The sequence below is a fragment of the Coffea eugenioides genome, chromosome 4 (assembly GCF_003713205.1).
Source record: "Coffea eugenioides isolate CCC68of chromosome 4, Ceug_1.0, whole genome shotgun sequence".
Lineage (NCBI taxonomy): Eukaryota > Viridiplantae > Streptophyta > Magnoliopsida > Gentianales > Rubiaceae > Coffea > Coffea eugenioides.
This window is the reverse complement of record NC_040038.1, coordinates 9,711,158-9,731,893: the sequence shown is the minus strand read 5'-3', so window position 1 is coordinate 9,731,893 and position 20,736 is coordinate 9,711,158. Positions and strand designations below refer to the sequence as shown.

The 20,736-nt window shown below is 35.2% G+C and overlaps 2 protein-coding genes across 2 annotated transcripts; one reads left to right on the top strand and one right to left on the bottom strand.

Moving 5' to 3' along the window:
- The first annotated feature begins 7,505 nt into the window (after window positions 1-7,505).
- LOC113768397 lies at window positions 7,506-8,948 on the top strand. The gene has a single exon (XM_027312737.1). It carries the CDS (start codon window positions 7,524-7,526, stop codon window positions 8,283-8,285), a length of 762 nt encoding a protein of 253 aa, XP_027168538.1. The 5' UTR covers window positions 7,506-7,523; the 3' UTR covers window positions 8,286-8,948.
- Window positions 8,949-16,410: 7,462 nt separating this feature from the next.
- Window positions 16,411-17,705, bottom strand: LOC113767728 (mitogen-activated protein kinase kinase 9-like). Its single transcript, XM_027311907.1, has one exon. The coding sequence runs from the start codon at window positions 17,651-17,653 to the stop codon at window positions 16,673-16,675; it is 981 nt and encodes a 326-aa protein (XP_027167708.1). The 5' UTR covers window positions 17,654-17,705; the 3' UTR covers window positions 16,411-16,672.
- Between the last annotated feature and the right edge of the window lie 3,031 nt (window positions 17,706-20,736).

The following is a 20,736-nucleotide window of genomic DNA, read 5'->3' as shown; positions in this document are numbered from 1 at the left end:
TTATCTCAACATAAAACTTTATCTGGAGTTTAAAATCCAGTATATAGGTGAAGCTTCGAAAGACATCAAATGTTAATCTCAATTTTTTATACAATACCATGTGTCACAAATTGTAATTAATGATCATTCATCAAGTCACAAATTCATCTTGTGATTTTTTTTTGAAAATAAAATGAGAAATTGTGATAGGAAGGGGAAAAAGCAAAAGAATTAAAAAGTCAAAAAATGGGCTAATTGCTTAGAATATATGTAAAAAAAAAATATTATCGCACAAATGTATCTCTGACACACACCATTTCTCATTCTATAATTATCAGAAACTCTGCAAAAATGTCAGTGGATCAGCAGCCCACAATTTTTTTTTTAATTAGCCTGTTCCCAGTCGTGCCTGGGGGCCCAGCAGGCACGGCTGGGGACAGGCGGTAAAAAAAAAAGGGCCAGGAAATGGGATGTATTTGGGGACATGAATTTTGTAGCAAAAGTGAAACGAAAGGCCATACAAATTCACTGCACTAGCTGCCCTCTTTCTTTCTTTCACTCTTTTCTTTGCTCTTTATTTCTTGGAAGAGATATCTAAATGATTTTATTGCACTAATCCTAATCAAAGATTTTGGTTTTATAACTTAAAGATTTTGTTGTGGAGTCTTATAACACTTAAGTTAGGAAGATCAAATTTTCAAAGTGGAAATGGAAGATTATTATATTTTTCAAACTGCAAATTAGTATAATTCTATGTACAATGAAAATCCAATGGTTGCTCAAATTTTTTGACGAACAACATGTCTAAGCTAATATATGAATATTTATATGTAAATTAAATGCAGTTTATACGCGACAAAATTCATGAATAAGAATCCATATATGTAAAATTAATATACATTTTTTTAATTTTTGCTAGTAATTAGATACATTTGTGACTAACTGGTATTCAAAGCTAAATTTTAATCACTGAAATGTATGTAAATGTATAATTACATATATTAAGCAACCATACTTTTGTGAATTAAGCATATTGCTCTTTTCAGAGTACCCACTTAATCACTATTTTATGGTTACTCTACAAATTAGATTATTATTTCTTTATAGAAAACACAAACTTTGAGATATTAATTGAGAAAATAAATTATAGTTAGGTCATTATTCTGAAAGGGGAATTTGGAAGATTCATAAACAATGCACCTCTCTCTCTCTCGCAAACACATTGGCACAAACGCATGGTTAATGACACTTTTACTTGTCAAAGACTTGATAAATTTACTCGATTAATAGGTTATTGCACTATTTATTGAGAAATTAAAAGTTTTAGATATTACAATTATCAGGTGACCAAGTGTTGCAGAGGAATGATGGATTAGATAGTACGAAGAGAGAGAGTACACGTGAAAGATCTTGGATTTGAAACCTCTAATTTACACTTCAAAAAAAAAGTTGACAAAGTGCTAGAATTGCATACTTTAGGAGGACAAATGCAATTAACCCAATAATTTATTTACCAAAATAAAATATAGTGTAGCAGCTCGATCAGATATACAAAATAGTGAAAATACAAGAGTTATTCTTCCCATCACATGCAATGATGCAAATTCCCAAAGACAACTATGCTATGCTTGCTTCCAATCATTAAAGTCTAGCGAGGTAGCCCGACCGACAATACTTAATGGTATTAAAAAATAACTATATACTTCTTTCTAATTATATAAATATATATATATATATATGTATTCTCTCTTCTTCTTTTTTTGTGCGTTTGTTTCTTTCAAACGTTAAGTACTAAAATGATCATTACAAAATATTTTGTGTGCTACAAGAATCATTGCGATATATTAAATTCAAAAAGTCAATTGGTGTCAAAAGTAAACATCAATGCCTCATACGTAGGGGAAATAAAACTATGAGCTAGTTATTATTAGCAGGGACGACAATTTCTTTTATTTTTCCATGGACACAGAGAATATAGAGATATAACTTCCGAATTCCTTGACATCAAATTGGATGTGTAACAAATTTTTGAAACAACTCGAATAGAGCCTGTTGGCACATGAAATCTGCTCCCAGCTGAATTTGTGGAAGCCCAACTATGGCATCTTGAAACCACTGAACTAAGCTCAGTAGCCACCAAGGTGGGTCTGCTTAGGCTGCAGGTGAGGTTTCAAATCCCACCTACAGTAAAAAAAAATCCAAAGATTATGTCAAAGCATTCTTTTGGTCTAATAAAATCTGTGTACCTATTAGCTCCTAACACAAAGTCTCTTTAGACTCCCCCTCCCCTTTAATTTAGGATAGATAGGTTATATAACAGTTGTCGTTTCCGAAAAAAAAACTACGGCAACATGATGGAAGCTTGCATTATAGTACTTTCCTTCAATTGTGTGTAATGTATATATGCATGTATCCGTAGTAAGCTAAGCAATGCAAAAACTAGATAATAAAAAAAATGAAATCGATTTTGGGTTAAAACCAAAATCAAATACATGAATTTGATCGACCAAATTTATTTAATTTGATTGAAAATACGATTAACTAATTTTATGCTCACCTGTAGTTGCAGCAAATCTCTTGATTCTTTCATATTGCTTGGGAGTAGTCGAAAAGAAAAGAAGAGAAAATATTACTAATACGGATAATTTACACATTTACAGTCAAACTTACATTTTTTGTGTTAGTTTTTAATGGAAAAAATGTGACGATTCATAGGTTCTAAATGGCCCAATTTTACCTTGAGATACCATCTTCCAAATATTGCTAACTGTTTTTTGTATTATAGTAGCTGTATGTAGTCGGAGAAGAAGGGAGGTAGAACCAATGAAGATGAAAATGAATATCTTCTGAATCTGAATTACGATAAACAGTTATGAGAATCGCTAATGTTTTAATTTATTATTTGGGATTTAAGACAAAGATGAGAATTGTATGTGTTGTCTAGCACGGAGCTGTTGGCTGAAACTTTGGCATCTCATTACACTCACTAGCATCGTGTATGATTTCTTTTCTAATGTATACAAGTGTGAAAACAAAAGATGATTGAAAAATATAAATTATCTATTTAACAGTTTATATATGAGCTGGCTGACGTGTGTGCAATTTTTTGAACTAAAACTTTAAATTTATATATGATATGCATCTGACTTCTCGTGTATACACTATTAGTATTTAAAAAAGATTATCCGAAGAATATATGTAAACAATAATATGGATAATCTTTAAAAAAAAAAATTCTTCAATGTAAACAGATTCATGTTTGTGACGACCCCACCTCCCCTAAGGCGAACCAGAGGGTTCGGCGGGCCGCTGCCCGGCTCTCGCCGGGACTCAGTCGTTCACTAAAGTCCTCAAATGAATTACAAGAATAAACCTCAAATATACATCACATGGTCCACAAATATACATCCAAGTCTCCAATAATTACATGTCACAAATGCAGCGGAAACTAATTCCCAACTATATATCAAATGATTCCAAATCCAAAACTGTACAAGATATAGGCCATCCATTCACGTGAATAAGCACAACAAGTCCTGCCTTCGCCTTGAGCCCTGTGGAGGGGAATAAAATATTTTTGGGGTGAACTAGAAGCTCAGCGAGTAACCAGAAAATCAGTAATCAAATCGGTTTAACAATATTTCTTTTCAATGATGTCGTAAATCAAATGATAAGTCCAGAAACGATTACAGCATTTACAAAACATTAAAATATGGAGTATCAATAATTCAAGAAACATGTACAATGGAAAGCGATAGTAACATTCATGAAAAGGATACGTTCATTTTTTTATAATAATCCCTCGTTCATCTTTTTATTCGTTCATCTTTTTTTTTAAAAAACTTTATCTGGGGAATTTTTCTAATAAAGAAAATGTAGAAAAGGCGGGCGATTAAAAAAAATAAACCCTAGAAAATTAGAAAATTTTCGGGTTCTCAAACTCATTTTTTTTCGGGGCGTCACAATGTTGAGTAGATCCGTTTCATTGTAGTTAGATATAATTGAGTTTGGAGCCCTTGGTGAAACTATAAATGTTTTTGTTATTTTTATACATACTTTGATATTGGCTCAGAGAACTGGAACTTAAATTTTAATTGAGTTGAAACCTGATATATCAACACAGGATAGTACATCAATTACGCATATTGGAATAAATTTATAAAATTTAATTAGGTTCGACGAGGTGGAGTCTAGTATAGGTTAAAGGAGAAGTGTAGATGTTGTAAATTGCCAGAAGAAAAAAGAGAGGGAACTGGGAAGAGCTCATGCCATATATCTGACTATCTTTTCTTTTTCCCTTTTGGGGTAAATATAGAATTGCATAAATAAATAAAACAGAAGTACAACATATGTCACCTAGCTATTACGATCCAACCTAACAGTAATACCATGGGGAACAGACCCTTCCGATTGAGAGAGGACCCAGTGCGGTCGAAGTTTGATATAGTTCGATCCGATTGCTGTATTTTTTATATTATTTGATATAATAGTATTTCATGCCATCCTTTGGGACGTCTCTGAGGTGGTCGCGAGTAAGTTCCATAAGTCGACGATGGCATTGACTTTTAGTCAATTCTTTGACTAAATTTCTCAACACAGGCCCTTACAGCAATGCAGGCTAGCTGGTGGCAGGTAGCAAGTTGGGGGTTCGTGTTACTTAATACAGACGGGTGTTCCAAGGGCAATCTAGGTGCTAGTGGTGGGGGTGGAGTCCTACGGGATCCAGATGGTCAGGTATTGGTGGGGTATTCGGCTTTCCTAGGGGTCAATACTAGTTTGCGTGCTGAGGTTTTGGCTCTTTTAACGGGTCTCCGCCTCTGCGTTCAGAAAGGGTTCACACAGGTTCGAGCACAATCTAACTCGTTGGTTTTAGTAGGCATCTTGCAACGGCGGTTCCAATGTCCTTGGTACATTCGTAAAGAAGTAACCCAAATATGGCAGATCGTTGACGATCTAGGGCTGTTCTCTCATTACTTTAGAGAAGCAAACAAGGTGACTGACATACTAGCTAATGAAGGTTTTTTGCACTCGCACGATCCTGTTAAGGTTTATGATCAGTCACACAACCTTCCGCAGTTGGCTGGAGGGGAAGTTAGGATAGATAAGTTAGGTTTTCCGTCTCTTCGATCTGTAAGGGTCCCGTCTGTTTGACTGGCCTTATTCTCTGCTTGTAACTTTGTGTTGGGGTAATAAAGCAAATTATGTCAAAAAAAAAAATTATATTATTGTATTCAAAGTAAAAATTGTGGATATAAATAAATTATTTAACATGTATTAAGTGCAATATTAAAATATATTTATACATCAAAACTTTGAACATGTATAATAACTTGACGAAACTGCAGAAAACACAATTATATTGAGTGCTTGTCCCCTCCGATGTCCTACTCAAAAGCAAAAGAGAGTTTACAAGTACATGATTCAAAAAATCAAGGTTTATCCAACTTGCAACCTAGTGTTGACTACGCAATACACGTGCTTGAGCTTAACTTGCTCGAATTGTAAGAGCATGAATCTGCAATTCGTGATAATGGGATATAAATAACGAACCAAATTGTTATTTGAATTAAATAAAGATAAAATGTCATCACAATCTACGTCAATCCCTAGAAGGGATGTCTTAAGAGATATGGCCAGTTTAATTCCATCTCTAATACCCCCACAATTCAGCTAGCATATTGGTGGCTATTCCCAAGTACAAACTCTATCCCTTGAACCCACAGCCCATATTTATTTTTATTTTTTGCAAAAACATAAAATTTTGGTTGCCTGAAGGATGTGACTGGCATATCACATATTAACTGGTTCTTTAGCTTTATAACGAAGCAAGGCGATGTGATGGGTGCAAAACCTTCCCGTTCCCCATCCCCATCCCCCTCCCCCTCCCCCAGTACAACTCGAACCAATTAAAGGATAGGTGGAAACCACCTTGTTACCTTTGGATATGTGATAGATGGAAGGATTTAACCAACAACTTCTAGAGTAATTAATTGTTCGAGAGAATTTTAAAACTTCTTTAGATACAAGTCAAGGATCAAATTTCTTAACTCTGCGACATGCACATTGTAATCCCTATCAGTAACGTAACGGACGCATGACCCTGGCACTCAAATCGCGATTACTGACTGTGGCAAAGGTCGACATTATGTTTTCTCCAACGACATTTCGCAGTTTTCCACAAGCAAGACCAAGACCTGTAAAAAGTCGGATGAGGCCTATAATGTGTAATTAAGTGGTAGCAACAACTTGTAACTATTGTGTCTATCGTCCTGTATGGTTACACCACTGTGACATAACATCCGGTGGAAATTTTGTAGTTTTCCTTTGTTTTTGGCACTCATCTGATTGATTGTTCAAACAACCCAGTGAAAAGGTGAAGATCCGCAGAGGGAAAATAGCTTGATTACTTAGTTAACATAATATAAATATATCGAAGAGTGGTTAGTTACAGTCAATAAAGATGGAACATCTTTTAAATAGTTTCTACTTGCGATTATCAAGAGGTTTTTCGCGTTTGTAAAATGTAAAGGAGAAAAAAAAGTATCTTTTAGACATATAAACCTTTCACGCTATCAAAATTAGAAACAAATTTACCTTTTTGGCTTTAATTAAAAAAAAAAAGAAAAAGAAATTAAAAGTACAGGCAAGCTCAAGCTAAAAATAAAGAACACTATTGAAGATGCAATTTACTATACTCTTCCGTTCTAGTATTTAATTTTCACTTTTTAGATGTCTTGAAATAGAAGACTAGTTGAAAGTCAAATGCAACATTACTAAAGAATGCGTTTTGCTATGCAGAAAGTAACTTTTACAAATACTTATTACTCCAAACAACATTGAATTAAAAAAGCTTTGTAGTTAATTCACTCAAGAATAATGATGATCATTTATTAATCTCCGTAAAATGTTAGATTACCGAAAGATGATCATAATTTGCAACTGCTGGAGATAATGGAAATGGTTGTTAATTAATTCGATCATTTTTAGATAACCCTTATTTTAATTAATTTCAGAGTCCATTCCAAACGTCAAAAGTCAAGTCAACCATCACTATACTTCTTTGGGCTCAGTCTTCTAATTTTTTTTTCCTCTGTCAATTAGCCATTTTTACTTGATTCCTACTCCTACTCTTGTACTAATTTATCTAAGGGAGGGTCTAATTGAATCAGAAAAAAGTGAAACTAAATCATCCTTGAATGAGACGAGCACATTATAAATCAATTTAAATTTAGAAAAGTCACGTATTAATAACAAGTTATTCAACGGCGCACTATACACCCATTTGAATTTAGAAAAGTTACGTATTAATAATAACAAGTTATTGAAAAGTAAGGATGGAAGTATTTATTTCCCACCTCATGAAACCTACAACCTAAGGGGTGCTGGTTTCCTAATTGAGTTGTTAGACGTTTCAGGATTTTTAGAGTGAGGGTTGGTAAGGGGCTCTATAGTCATAGTGGGGCTTTTCTCCCCTATATATGTTGAACTCATTCCTTGGCAGCCTTCACCGTTCATTCATAATTTTTCCTAGTCTCGAGAATAGAATGGCTGGTGCTCACAGATTTATCCAGCACTTTAGCCATCCTCATCCGTTGGAGCTCTCGACTTTCCAATCTCCACAAGGCCTAACAAATCCACCAACCCTTTGTTCATGTTGCGAACTTCCACCGTCCGGACAAATATGCATTTGCTGGTCATGCAATTTCATGCTCCATTTGGGCTGCCTCCATTTCTGCTGCTCCCAATTCCGAAACTCCATCACCCACCCCGCCCACGGCAACCACCCCCTCACCCTCCTCTCTACCGCTGCATATCCCAGCGGCCAATTCATCTGCAACGCCTGCCGCAAACCGGGAAGGGGCTTCAACTACCATTGCAGCCACTGTTCCTATGATCTTCATGCTATATGTGCTCATATGCCCTCCAACTTCACCCACCAGTCCCATCCCTGCCGTCTTTCACTCACCTTCGAAGTCCCTTTTGTTACTACTACCTGCAACATTTGCCGCATGTTCATAGGGTCTAATGAGTGGCATTATAGATGTAGTGCGTGTAACTTTGATGTCCATTTGAGCGGCTGCTCGAACAACCCAAGTCCCGTGCGAGGCGTGGTTGGACCATGGCGTCCAACTGGTCTGGGGACTGCTTTGGCTCAAAGGATTGCTGAAGTTATTGGACTACGCCTAGGGAGCTTTGTGGGGCAGGCCATACTTGGCGGTGGTATTGGAGGTGATCAGGGGAGCGGTTATGGTTATGTGGATAGCAGTAGCATATGGGATTCACTTATCAGCGTCTTTGGCTTTTAAGACTCAAATTAAATCCTCCACAGAAACGAGTATCTAGGGTGAAAACCCTCTGAAATACACCTGCCATTGCTGAGAGCCTGAATTCTAGTATTTCTGTTGCTATTATATTTTGTTAGACCTTAATTACCAAGTATTCGTATGGGAAGTTCTTTAGGTGTGTGATTATATGCAAGTAACTTTCATGTTGCATGCCAATAAGCTAGTTGGGTTTCTGGAATCGTCTCCATGACGGTGAGATTTTGAGTTTGAGCCCAGTCAGTGGCAAATGGTTAGAAATAAAAAAGGGTTTCACGTTCAATGCTGTTTGTGACTTTCATATTGTATGCCAAATTGCTCAGTGGTACTCGACTCGTCTCCATGACTCTGAGATCTCAAGTTACTCCTTCCACTAATGTGACTCTGGGGCATGTTATTTGATAAAGTGCAGCATGTTGCCTTGGAGTGGATCAAAATCAAAGGAACCAGGGTAAATTGGGAGCCAGCTGTTGAGTAGGGAGTGGGGACTCTCATTCACTCCTTCTGGCTATTGGATCATGTTCTTCTGAGGATGCTGTTTTAGCTTTGTTTCAGTAGTGTCATTGCACAGTGTATCTGTGTTGATGTACTTTAGGTTCTACCCCCTCTGTACTGATTTCTACATATTAATAGAAGTTCGTTAACAGCCAAAAACAACAAAATTGCATCCACTTATTTAGATCCAAAAGTCTGACAATATTCAGGCAATTTGTGACTGTTCCCGCTGATTTTTGGATTGATTCCCAGTTGCCGATTTACACCGAAGAGTCCTCATTCATTATAACCACCAAATTTCTTTATAGCATAGCCGATCACTTTCCTGCCGATTGGCAGCGGATATTACACCAACAGTGACAAACGAAAGTTTCATTTTCCAACAAAAGAAAAAAATGGAAGTGAATTTCTAGGTTTTCTTGTTTGGAGTGGCAAGTTTAATTTTGTTTTTCATTTTCACCGGCTCAACAGAGTCCATTGTCCGCATGCGTGATTGAAACTTGAATTTCCAGGACACTGCATGGTACTTTCCAAACGGGGAAACTAGGAAGTAGCTGGGAAATGACAAAGAAGGTGAATGTGTATTGTTAGCTTGACTGTCCTAGGAAAACATGGAACATTAACAAAATTATATATAGATGACTATAATGCGTGTAGACATGGAGTTTCCTGTTTCAAATTTAGAATTTTAGGTTAATTGTAAAATGCAACCCTAAACTACACTAGGTCTGTAATTTGCCCCCATTGTGTGTGTGTGTGTTTTTTTTTACACTCTCACCGTTCCTCATGTCTTTCTGACCTACAACTGTTAAGTATAATATTCGAATTCTAAACTTATAACGAGAATTTTTTTTTTCTACTTCCATCATTGCACCTCTCACCAGCACAACTAAACCAACATGCCTACAGGTGCAATTACACCAACACCTCATCAAAAACCATCTCATGCCCCTCCAAAAAATGGTATATGCTAGACAGAATTAAATGAAGGCTGTTGAATAACCAAATCATTTTGAATATTATTAAAACTAGTAAATTGCAGATTCTGCGCGTATTTAACATACTAACTTTGTTTGATTTGATATGGATAGGTAGGCCGTAGGCACGTACATAAGCACAAGTCTTTTCTATGCTGATATAGAATAGCACGAGTAAATGCATGCTGCATATTCAAGTTTCGAAATTTAGAATTTAAATTAAAATTAACTGTGATGCATTCAAACTCGCAAATATATATACTGTCAGTCAGCGTAGAATAGATTAATTCATATTCAAAACGACTACTCTCTAATTTCTTTAATTCTGCAAGCACAGGCTGACTCAAGGCAAATGAAGAGCAAGTGTTTGTGCAACTGTTGTCTGAAGATAGTCATGAACAAGAGTTTCGTGTGTTAATTTTTTTAAAAGAAAATGAGAATAGGCTACAGAAAGTACAAGAAGAGTAACAAACGTGAGTAAAAAAAACCTTTACAAGATTAATTATGTATATTAACGAGTGCCCTATATATACTACTGTTAAATAATATACTCCATTAGTTAAATCTTGAAATCCTATATATGTCTTGTTAACTTTAATACATCAGTGTGGCTGCGAAAGAGTCAACCATGCAGTTCAACTCTAGTCGTCTATCTGTAGACCTGTTCCAAAATATCTACTAGTAATATTTTTCTTTTTCTCATTTGAAAGAAAAAGCAACATAACTAGGTGACTTGCTCAAAAAAATCATTAAATGAGGTGCATGAATTGTCGGAAAATCATTAAATCTAGGCTTCCCTTCTAGATTCATATCCCCATCAGTCCACCTTATATGTGATGCGATGCAATCAATTATACAAGTCAACTTGTTGAAATAGGCAACGAGTAGCCAAGCTTTCCTTAAAGAAGATGACATATATACCCAACACTTAATCCTGAGTTTATTGCCAAAATAACACTCTTGCTAAAAAATATTCTCAATGTGATTTATTTCAAAATTTATTCCCATAATGATGTTATTGTTGTCATCTAGTTATCCTGATTGCCATGCAGGATAACAATAAAGGAAAGTTCAAATCTAATTTATAGTATCCAACATGAACTAAAAATTTAAATTTTTTTTATTATAGAGGCACAAGAAGATTGCATAACTTTTATAATTTCTTTATAATTATTTAAAATGAATTCTACCATTATTGACCTTGCTATTATTGGTCTTTGATTTTTTTAAAATGTATCAAACCTATTGCATATATTTTTTCAAAAAATAAATTTTAAAAATACAAAAGTTGCAACAAAAATTGTAAGTAATTGAAAAACTTGAAGGCTATCATATTTGTTTATGTTATCATTCCTACTCCTTCAAAAGACAAGAGAATAATTTTCATTTGCCTTGAGATTATCAACTCAAAAAGCATACTTTTTAGATGTTGTTAATATAAATATTGACTTCTTAGAATTACGTTTGACAAGGGAAAAATAATGATACAAAAAAATGCGGGAAGATTTACAAAGAAAATTGGAGAAGATATTAGATGAGAAAGAGAAATGGAATGTGCTTTTATCTCCATCCTGACACATATGCAGCCTAAGTGGCAAAAAAAGGATTATAAAGGTAATAAATTTTAAAATTAGATTACTTTGGATATATGTTTTGGAAGAAGAGTTATTTTGGCAATAAACTCCTTAATCCTCGTTCAGAAAAAATTGCTCAAAAAAATCATTAAATGAGGCGCATGAATTGTCAAAAAATCATTAAATCTAGGCTTCCCTTCTAGATTCATATCCCTTTCATTTCACCTTATATAGGACCAGTATATTCTTTCTTTTTCACTTTCCAATTACATTTTCTGAATTCCTTTGGAGTGCTAAAATGAAATGAACTGAAAAGAAAAATTGATAAACGGTGATAATGATCAAAAGGCAAAACATATGTAGATTAAGGTGCGGACATCTAATATTAATTGTCTAAAGCAGATATTGATGGTCTATGGCCGTTTCCGATTCCGTTTGTGCTTGAAACAATTTTGTCTTCTCCATATAATTCTGGACCCCATATGTATGCACATGATAATTACACACAAACACTCTCAAACTTCCTCTCTTAATTGTCATAGTTGTTCGATTACTATTATCATTATTGTTGTTGATGCAAAGAAAGACTCCAAATCTTACATGCAAGAAGAGAGAAGAAGGAAGAGAATTTGAGAGTCGAATAAAAAATTTCAAAGTGGATTAACTAATGTGTCTAGTTAACTTGAGTCTTAAGAACAATCTAATATTGGGCCCATATTCTTCGTATCAAGTAACTTGATCTCATTATCAGTCCAGGCTCTTTTAGTTGGACTTCATATTCTGCAGCCCAACAGAAACAAATATAAAATAGTGTGGTGAAAAGGAGAGTGAGCTAACTATTCTTGCTGTGTCGATTGAAAAATAAATGCAGAAGAAAATGAGGTGTGGGGCGATGCGTATACGTATACGTATAGTTCTACTAAATAGTGGCCGTCGTTTTCACTCTTATGATGATTTTTAATCACGCGCAGATGCAAGGAACCAAGCAGCCTTTTTTTTACAAAAAAAAAAAAAAAAAAATTTTCCCAATATATTTTTCTTAACAAAAGTGAGATGAAATTTAAGAATCGAAAATGACAAAAAAAAGAGGATTTGAATCAAGTACCTTCTTTATTTTTTCCTTGAGATCTTTCTTTTTCTCTTGCCAACCATTCTCTATTCAATTTCACAAACATGATCGATCTCATTGAGTCACTTCTCTATATAGAGTGTCACTTCTACTAATAAATACTATATTAGTTTTCACTAAACATTCATGGATTGAATTTGTGTTTGGATTTAAATGGCAAATATGGTTGCCAAGTACATTGGTTGGTTAGATAAACATGGATTTTGGTGTTTCAAAGACATGAATGTCCAATATCATATAATTGCCACAAAGAAGAAAACACATACTCCCATCATGTATATTTTAATGCTTTTCAAAACACTTTGGCTAAGTAAATACTCCTAGTATATTGAATAAAAATAAATCATATGAATGGATGTTTATCGTTAGAGAATTTGTTTAAAGGGGCAAAACCATTTTAAATATAAGACATAATCTGAATTAATTAGTGGTACAAATGATACGATTAGATGTGATATATTACATAGTGCCATTAGAGCTCGATAAAATGTTGATTAATTTTGTAATTAAGGTTGAAATGGAAGTCTCATGATCTACTACAACATTTTTTATTGAAGAAACACCTCACTTTTAAAAGTATTATTCTACAATACTTAGGTTTTGTTTGGCAGGCAAGTTTTTTGTCAAGTTTGTCTGCTACAAGTTTTTTAAAAACTTTAATTATAGTAACCTCAAAAATTTTTTCAAAATTTTTAAACTACATACTTCAAAATATTCAAAAATTTACACATTTCAAAAATTTTTTAAAAAACTTCTACAGTATGTTAGAGTAAAATTTTAGATAAACACCTAAAAAATTCACTTGCCAAACGGGCCTTAGTGTTTTTTGAAATTCTCTAGATATAGTATATGAGTTTTCATCATATAATAAATCATATATTAGCTTTGGTGAGTGTGCTGGTTTTATCGGTTGCCCTACAAAACAAGGAAAAAAAAAAAAGATACTATTATACGATGCTTTTCACCTAATTAACTTGATCGCATTTGCCTCTATAGGTAGTTAACGGAAGAAAACGACGTTGACGTATGATATCATGCAGTGGACCCTTGGAGCTTAACACCTTCTTTGTTTGATTGTTTGCTTGAAAGCAGACGTGGTCACATTCATGCATCAGCATCGTCTCTTGCAAGAAGGATCGCTTAGGCTGCCTTTCAATACTGCTAATTTGGCTGGCGTGGCGATGGTGACTCATCTTTCCATCATTTTCGCTGCGAGCTAATAAAACAATTATAGAAGCCCCACTTGTGCTATTCCTACTTTAGGAACCCATCAAGAAATGCCCACTTGAGCTTGTACCTATCCCATCTTATCATGCTAGATTGTACCAATTACTTACACAATGTAGTTAAGAATCTTATCGACTCGCTCTCGTTTGTTTATTTTAATTGATTATAGATTTTAATTTTAAAAAATCGATTTTTGTGATGTTTTCGATTATTTTTGTATTTTGATTACAAGTTTTTTTAATGACAAAAAAGTTAAAATATATAATCATCCAATGAGTAACTTTTACTGATTCTGATTATTCTCTATAATCATTTTTCATAGTCAAATTTTATAAAATCTAAAACAACAGAGAACAAGGCCAGATGGAACCATATCATATGATTAATTGAAATTTATGGGCACTAAATCAAACTCGACGAGTATGAATATTAGTAAGATACCTATGAGGTGTTGGTTCGACTTTCAAATTCTTACCTTTCCCTCCTCCCCTCCAAGACCTGGGCTGTCCCTTGAGCAGGAAAAAAATGTTATTTGTCCGAATTTTTCCGGAAAAAGAAAAGTTAGGAGACGAATATATAATTAGTCAAAAGTCACATGTAGCAAAATTTACAAGAGTACTACATATATGCCATTCAGTTACACGAACCTTTGATGACTCATAAATCAATATCTGTTTATAAATTTCTTACCGACATTATTGTATTGGAAGACTTGAGCGTAATTGGTTCAACTAGAATGATTCTCAATTTTGTACTAATACATTATTGAATAATAGATCACCATCAACACTGAACACAGCTTCTGACTTGTGAGACTATGTTCATCTGAACTTCTACCCATTTTTTAAAAGAGAAAAAGTAAGTGAAGAAGTGAACCTAGAATTTAATATAGAGTTCAAAACTCGAATAGAATTGCTGAACATTATTATTATGTAGTAGTTATTAAGGGCTTGCGGCTTCGTCACAATAAATTTCTATTGCTAGGAGAACAACGGGCAAAGTTTTGGGTTCAAGTTAGCTGCTGAGATGGCCATTGGGGTAATAATCATAAAAGGAAATACGCAACTGGCGGAACTGATAAGGAAGCTGAGAAATACTTGTTGAATTGGCCGACCGCATCTAACCTAGAATTGCACGTGGGCCATGTGCTTTAATTTGATTTAATGTGATTTGATTATTCTTAAATTAGATTGGTGGCTATCACCGAGATTAGAAAAGCAGAGGAAGCTGCGTCGGATTCTACATTATTATCTAAAACTTTTTCCAAGATGAATGCTTTTGTATTTCCCCCAACCTTTTTCTTTTTGGGGTGGTAATACTGAAAAGGGTTAATTTCACTTTGCACTCTTCGACTATTCTAGAATTTTAGGAGTTTGACCTCCACATTTAATTGTGAAGTGGAAGGTCAAGAGTTCAAACCTTGCCTCCCACTAATATGTTTCTATATGAGATTTGTTCTAAATTCATACAGGTGCGTGGTGCACTCATCTGATCTGATGGTGGTTCAGTCCTCATCAGGTTTCCCCGACTCAGTTGGGCTACCCTCTAGAGTAAGTTCCGCCCCTGCCCCCCGCCCCCTACCCCTGAATAGGAGTAGGAATACGAGTATGTTAAATTAGACTAGATGTACCGTTACATAAAAGAAAAATAAAAGATAAAAAAACTATTCTCAAATTTTTACTTCAGTTTCTAAGTTTTAAAGTGAAGCACTTTAGTCATTGAAGTATAAAATTAGTCCCACTTTAATTCTCGAAATATAAACTTTATCCCACTTTAGTCTTCAAAATTATAAAATTTTTCTCACTTAAATATAAAATCCACCTTACTTTCATCAATGATTTTACTTAAATGGGATAAATTTTATATTTTAAAAACTAAAGTGTCCCATTTTGAAATCTAAGGGATAAAAATCAGAATTCAAATATAATTAAAGGGTGCAAAATGAAATTAATCCTTTCCTTTTTGTGGTGAGATTTCTCATTTGGCGGTAGTAAAAATGGTTGTAAGACTCTGTCTTGACTTGCAGCTTGCATCCATGGACATGGTAAGGAAACGGTCTTTTGTTAAATTATTCTATATGTTGAAATGATTAGTCATTTTATGACATATTATAATATTCCCATACATCAAGTTTCTTTGGAGATTATGCTACTGATACTGATATCTAATGCTTACTCAATAATAAAAAATTTGTTGATGTAACCAGATCTTATAAGCAAAATAAATATTGAACTACATCTATCCCCTTCACGGAGCTGGAAAGGAAAAGGAAGGGCCAGAAGCTTTTAGTGAGGTTCAAGAAATTTGGAATCCTCCTAGAAACATCAACTTGAAAGCCCACTTCTTGTTTGTTTATAGTTCTTTCTGCTAAGGAAGTCATAATGTGTCACTTTCCATATATTTTTAATAGCATTTGGTAAACTTTAGGTGACCTGTCGATATTGCTTGGAGCCTCGTTTTGTCAATTTCTTGCCTAGTTTTTCGGAAAACAGCCACCATAAGTTTACATAACCACGTAACTCAATCCAGAAAAAAAATTCAATATCAAGATTTTTACTCTAATGCTACTCTTGATCCAGTGCTTCCTGATCCAATGATTCGTCTTTTGTTGCCAATACACTACTGACATGTGAGTTATATCTTGTACGTCTTGGTAAAAACTCAAATGATCGAGAAAATTAATGAACATCAACAGGGTATGCTCTTGATTGACTGATTCTCTTCACCAAATGGAAAGAAGAAATGAATTTATTGAAACAAAGGGAACGAACTTAATCAATTAAACATCCCAATTTCTAACAGCAGATTTACTGTTGAAATGGAGCAATTTCTATACCTACAAAAGGCTGAGGAGAAAGAATATACAATGAAACAAAAACAAAAAAAGTTCCATCGATCTCGTCTGTACAAGCTGCAGCAAGCTGAGACTCTGCAGATTTCGTCACAAAATTGCAGATTCCAAAACCAGATTCAACCCTTTATGTTTTGCAAAAAAGGGTGGGACAAAAGCTGAGTGGCAGTCCATCTTTTACTTGAATCTTTCTGCAAACAACACCCAATAAAGCTCCTGAACTCTTTAGAGACATATTCTGGCAAGCTCGGAGGCTCGCCAAAGCATATAGCACACATTAATGTTGCCCAGTCCGGCCTCTGTCCTTCAGGCAAGTATGGAAAATGTCCCATATATAACTCCAACAGGGTCAATCCTAAGCTCCATATATCACCTGCATATCCATTGTAAGTCCCACCGTTTCCATAAGTATCGGGATCAAATCTTTCCGGGCTCATGTAAGCACAAGTGCCCACATAGGAATTGCAGGGGTCCAAAGTTCTGCACATAATTTTGCTGACACCAAAATCAGCGATTTTGACTTGCATCTGTTCGTTGACTAGTAGGTTTGATGGCTTCAAATCTCTGTGAATGATTTTGTGAGCATGCAAATGTTCCAGCCCCTGCACCACCTGATATGCTATTTTAGCGACCATTTGTTCCGAAAAAAGGTCTCCAGATTTTGCTAGGCTTTCTAGAGTGCCTTTGTCCATGAACTCCATTAAAATCGCGATATCCCCACCCCATTTTTCCAAGACTCCATGACATTTCACCACGTACGGAGAGTCCGTCCGGCGGAGAATTGAGATTTCACTGAGGATTTGGCGACGGTTTATGGGGTCGCTATCGCCATGGACGACTTTTAGAGCATAAGTGGCTGATGTGCGTTTGTGACGAACTTTGTATACGGTGCCACCGTTGCCGTGGCCTAGGACTTGGACTTTTTCGATGTCGGCAGCGGTGATGGTGGTGGTGGTTGATGCTGTTGCTGTGGGGTTGGTGGTTGCGGTGGTGGAGAGGGAGGAAGGAGGGAGTGGTAAAGGAAATCGAGGGCGGCGTTCGGAATGTTCTGGCAGTGGAAGGCGGAGATTCAATTGGCGGCGGTCTTTAACCAAGGCCATTAGGAGTTGAGGCTATACTATACACTAGAGCAGCGGAGCAGAAGGTTTTGGAATGATTAGTCGTTAGAGGAATGGAAAAGTGTGTGTTTATATAAGTGGAGAAGGAAAGCACGTGTTGTAAAGATATCAAAAGGAAGGAAGGTGTGTGGATAGAGAGGAGAAGGGTCCTACATCCCACTATTTGGATGATGAGATATACGTTTACGTGAGAATTCTTGTCTGTTTTCTTGATTCTTCATAATCTCAAATTTGTACTACTTTTTACTTGGCATGTACACAATACTTATTTACAATAACTTGAACAAAAATCAAATGCTATACTTTTGATTTGAGGACTGACTAATGGAATTCTATATCCTCATTTCAATCCAAACAAAGCCAATATTGTAATGCTTCCCAAAATTTAGGTCTTGCAACATTAAAAATTTCTTTTAAAAAAAAAAAAAAATGCACAAGCCAAACAGAGGGGTGGAAGAAGAAAATACCGCCTGTTTGTGTGTCTTCTTCAAGAGCTTATACGGAAGAATACTTTCTTGGATTATAGGTAATAGGTAATTACGTGCAGTAGAGGTCAAGTCTATTATTTAGTGTCTGAACAAGAATAAATTCATCATTACTATTGCAGTTTGCCACTCTCTCTTTAGCCATCATTTGATTCTTATCCAAGTGCATAATATAAAATAATTAGGGCAGCTACAAACATTTTCCTTGTATCACGGGTTACAAATCTGGCCGATCACTAAATTATTTTTTCTGTATCTGTTTCTGACTATCAAATCATTTTTCGTATAAAATAGTTTAATGATCGACGAGATTAATTTATTGCCCTTTTGTTGATGGATTCACTAATTAGTAACCATCCACATCTTTCCGTGTGCCTATCACATGTGATGAAACCAACTGGAATGATGTAAAGAAAAGGGGGCTAACTAATTAATTTGTTTTCGACAAAAAAAAAAAAAATTAATTTGTAGTGCTTTTATAATTTTATTATTAAGCAAGTGAATGATTTCTATGGCGACCCCCCAAAACAAGTGGTTTGTCTTGACATGACTGCTTGATTTTGGTACTAACCAAGTCACTTACCATGGCCGGCCTGCCTCTGATCGAATTTGAATTAAATGAACGTTAATAATTGAGGAAGGGGGTTGGAAACTTGGAACAGGTTTTTCTTTATTCGACCTAATAAATGCCTAAATCCTTTACTAGGTTGGCCCAATCAACATCACTCTTTTTTTTTGATTTAATAAATCTAAAAAGCATATTATGGAAAAGTAATCAGATGATGACGTATATTGATAAAGTTTTGTCATATTAAAACTTCTTCTCTGAATTACAATTGCATTTTGTTTGTGTGTGTGTGTCAGATTTGTCGTTAGGCCTGACATCATGCAACGCATATTGGATTAAAAAAAGGATTAGAATTAAATCACAGGATAAACTAATTTATCCTCAATACGAATTTTGTAGAAACTAACTGAATATATAATGGAAAACGGACAAAGGCGGCTAATTTGATGAATCTATCGCAACCCATTGATTCCAAGCTAATCCGGTCAGGTATTCATTGAATAGAGACAATTCAACTCTTTGTTTCACTGAAAAACACAGTAGTATATAATATATATGCAGTATGATATGATTAAGGGTTAAAAACAAAAAAGTCCCCTGTAATATACTTAATACACAGAAAAGTCTATCGTAGTTTTAAAATATACAACAAAATGACACCTCATATTTTGAACTAAATTGTAAACTAACAGAATTCGTTAAACTTAACGAAAATGACGGTTTCGTCCTTTAAACTTACCGGTTCCGTTAAGTATGATTAAATTTCAAATGTAGAATTTATTTATAAGATCTCTAATTCCAAAGCCTTTAGATTTATTTTGGGTTTTGAATTCTGATCCTTCTAAGAAGACGCCTGCCTAATTGTTGTGTGTAGCTGCCACACCGCAGTTGCAGCAGGACTGCTAAAATAGTGACTCAGTAGGGCCACATATGCAACTGGGATTAATTTGGGCAAAATGCAGCTCCCCATCCTTGTCAAGCTTTTATGTTGTTGGACCTAAGTTGTTTCTTTCCCTTTCTCCATAATTGTTTCCAATTGTTGCCTATTTGCTTGTGTTAGCCCAACAGGGCAAGAGGGCATGTTTTCAATGAATTTTTCGGCATTTTCAGTGTAAAATGCACTAAAAATGTTTGCTTGTGGCATTTCACTAACGAATTTCTTGAACCATCAGCAATTAAAGACGTTTCCTACAATTGGGATTAGGTGGCAATTGGAAACAATTTATATCTTGCAGGTAACAACAATCTAGATGACAGTTGGGATTAGGTTGACACCACACTAGCTTGTATAGAAGTTATATCCGTTGCTAATTGGTATTCTTGAACCAATTTTTCTTTTTGATAGTGGGCGTGGTGGGGTGAGATTTAATAATAAATGAGGAGGCGCGACATGGGGATTAGAATTCAGAACCTCTGCGTTTCGAGATTCTTGAACCAAATGAACCTACATTATTGGAAAGGATGAAATGGAATGAAATCGGAAACGCCAAATTAACTTGCATTATTGGAAAGGGGATGGAAATTGAATCATGGTCTAAATCAGAAACAAGAGCACTTTGATCTTTGATGAAAGAGTGACCAGCAGACAAATGGTTGGCACTTGGACAAGGTTGAATTCGCCAGTTAGTTTCTGGTCCTAATCTGATGGACAGTAGTAATTTTGTGGTTGCAACCCGAGTTGTACATCTCCTTGATCGTCTGGATTTTTCTCTTTTAGGTTGAACAGAGGAAGTGCCATGTTTTGTGCTGATATTGCACTGGTGTGGTCGACAGGGGAAACATGAAGAGATTTCATTATGCTGAAATCATAGTGTGTTGTTGAGAATCAATAAAAACAGGTAAAAGGGGGAGCACAACAATCAAAGTGGATGGATGGCAAACAATATCTTGCTTGCATTAATTATAATTTTAAGTTCTTAATTGTTTCTTAAGATATCTCCACCCCCTTACAATAAATTTTAGGTAGCTACCCTTCCCAAAAGTCATCTTAATTACAGAAGCCTTTTAAGTTT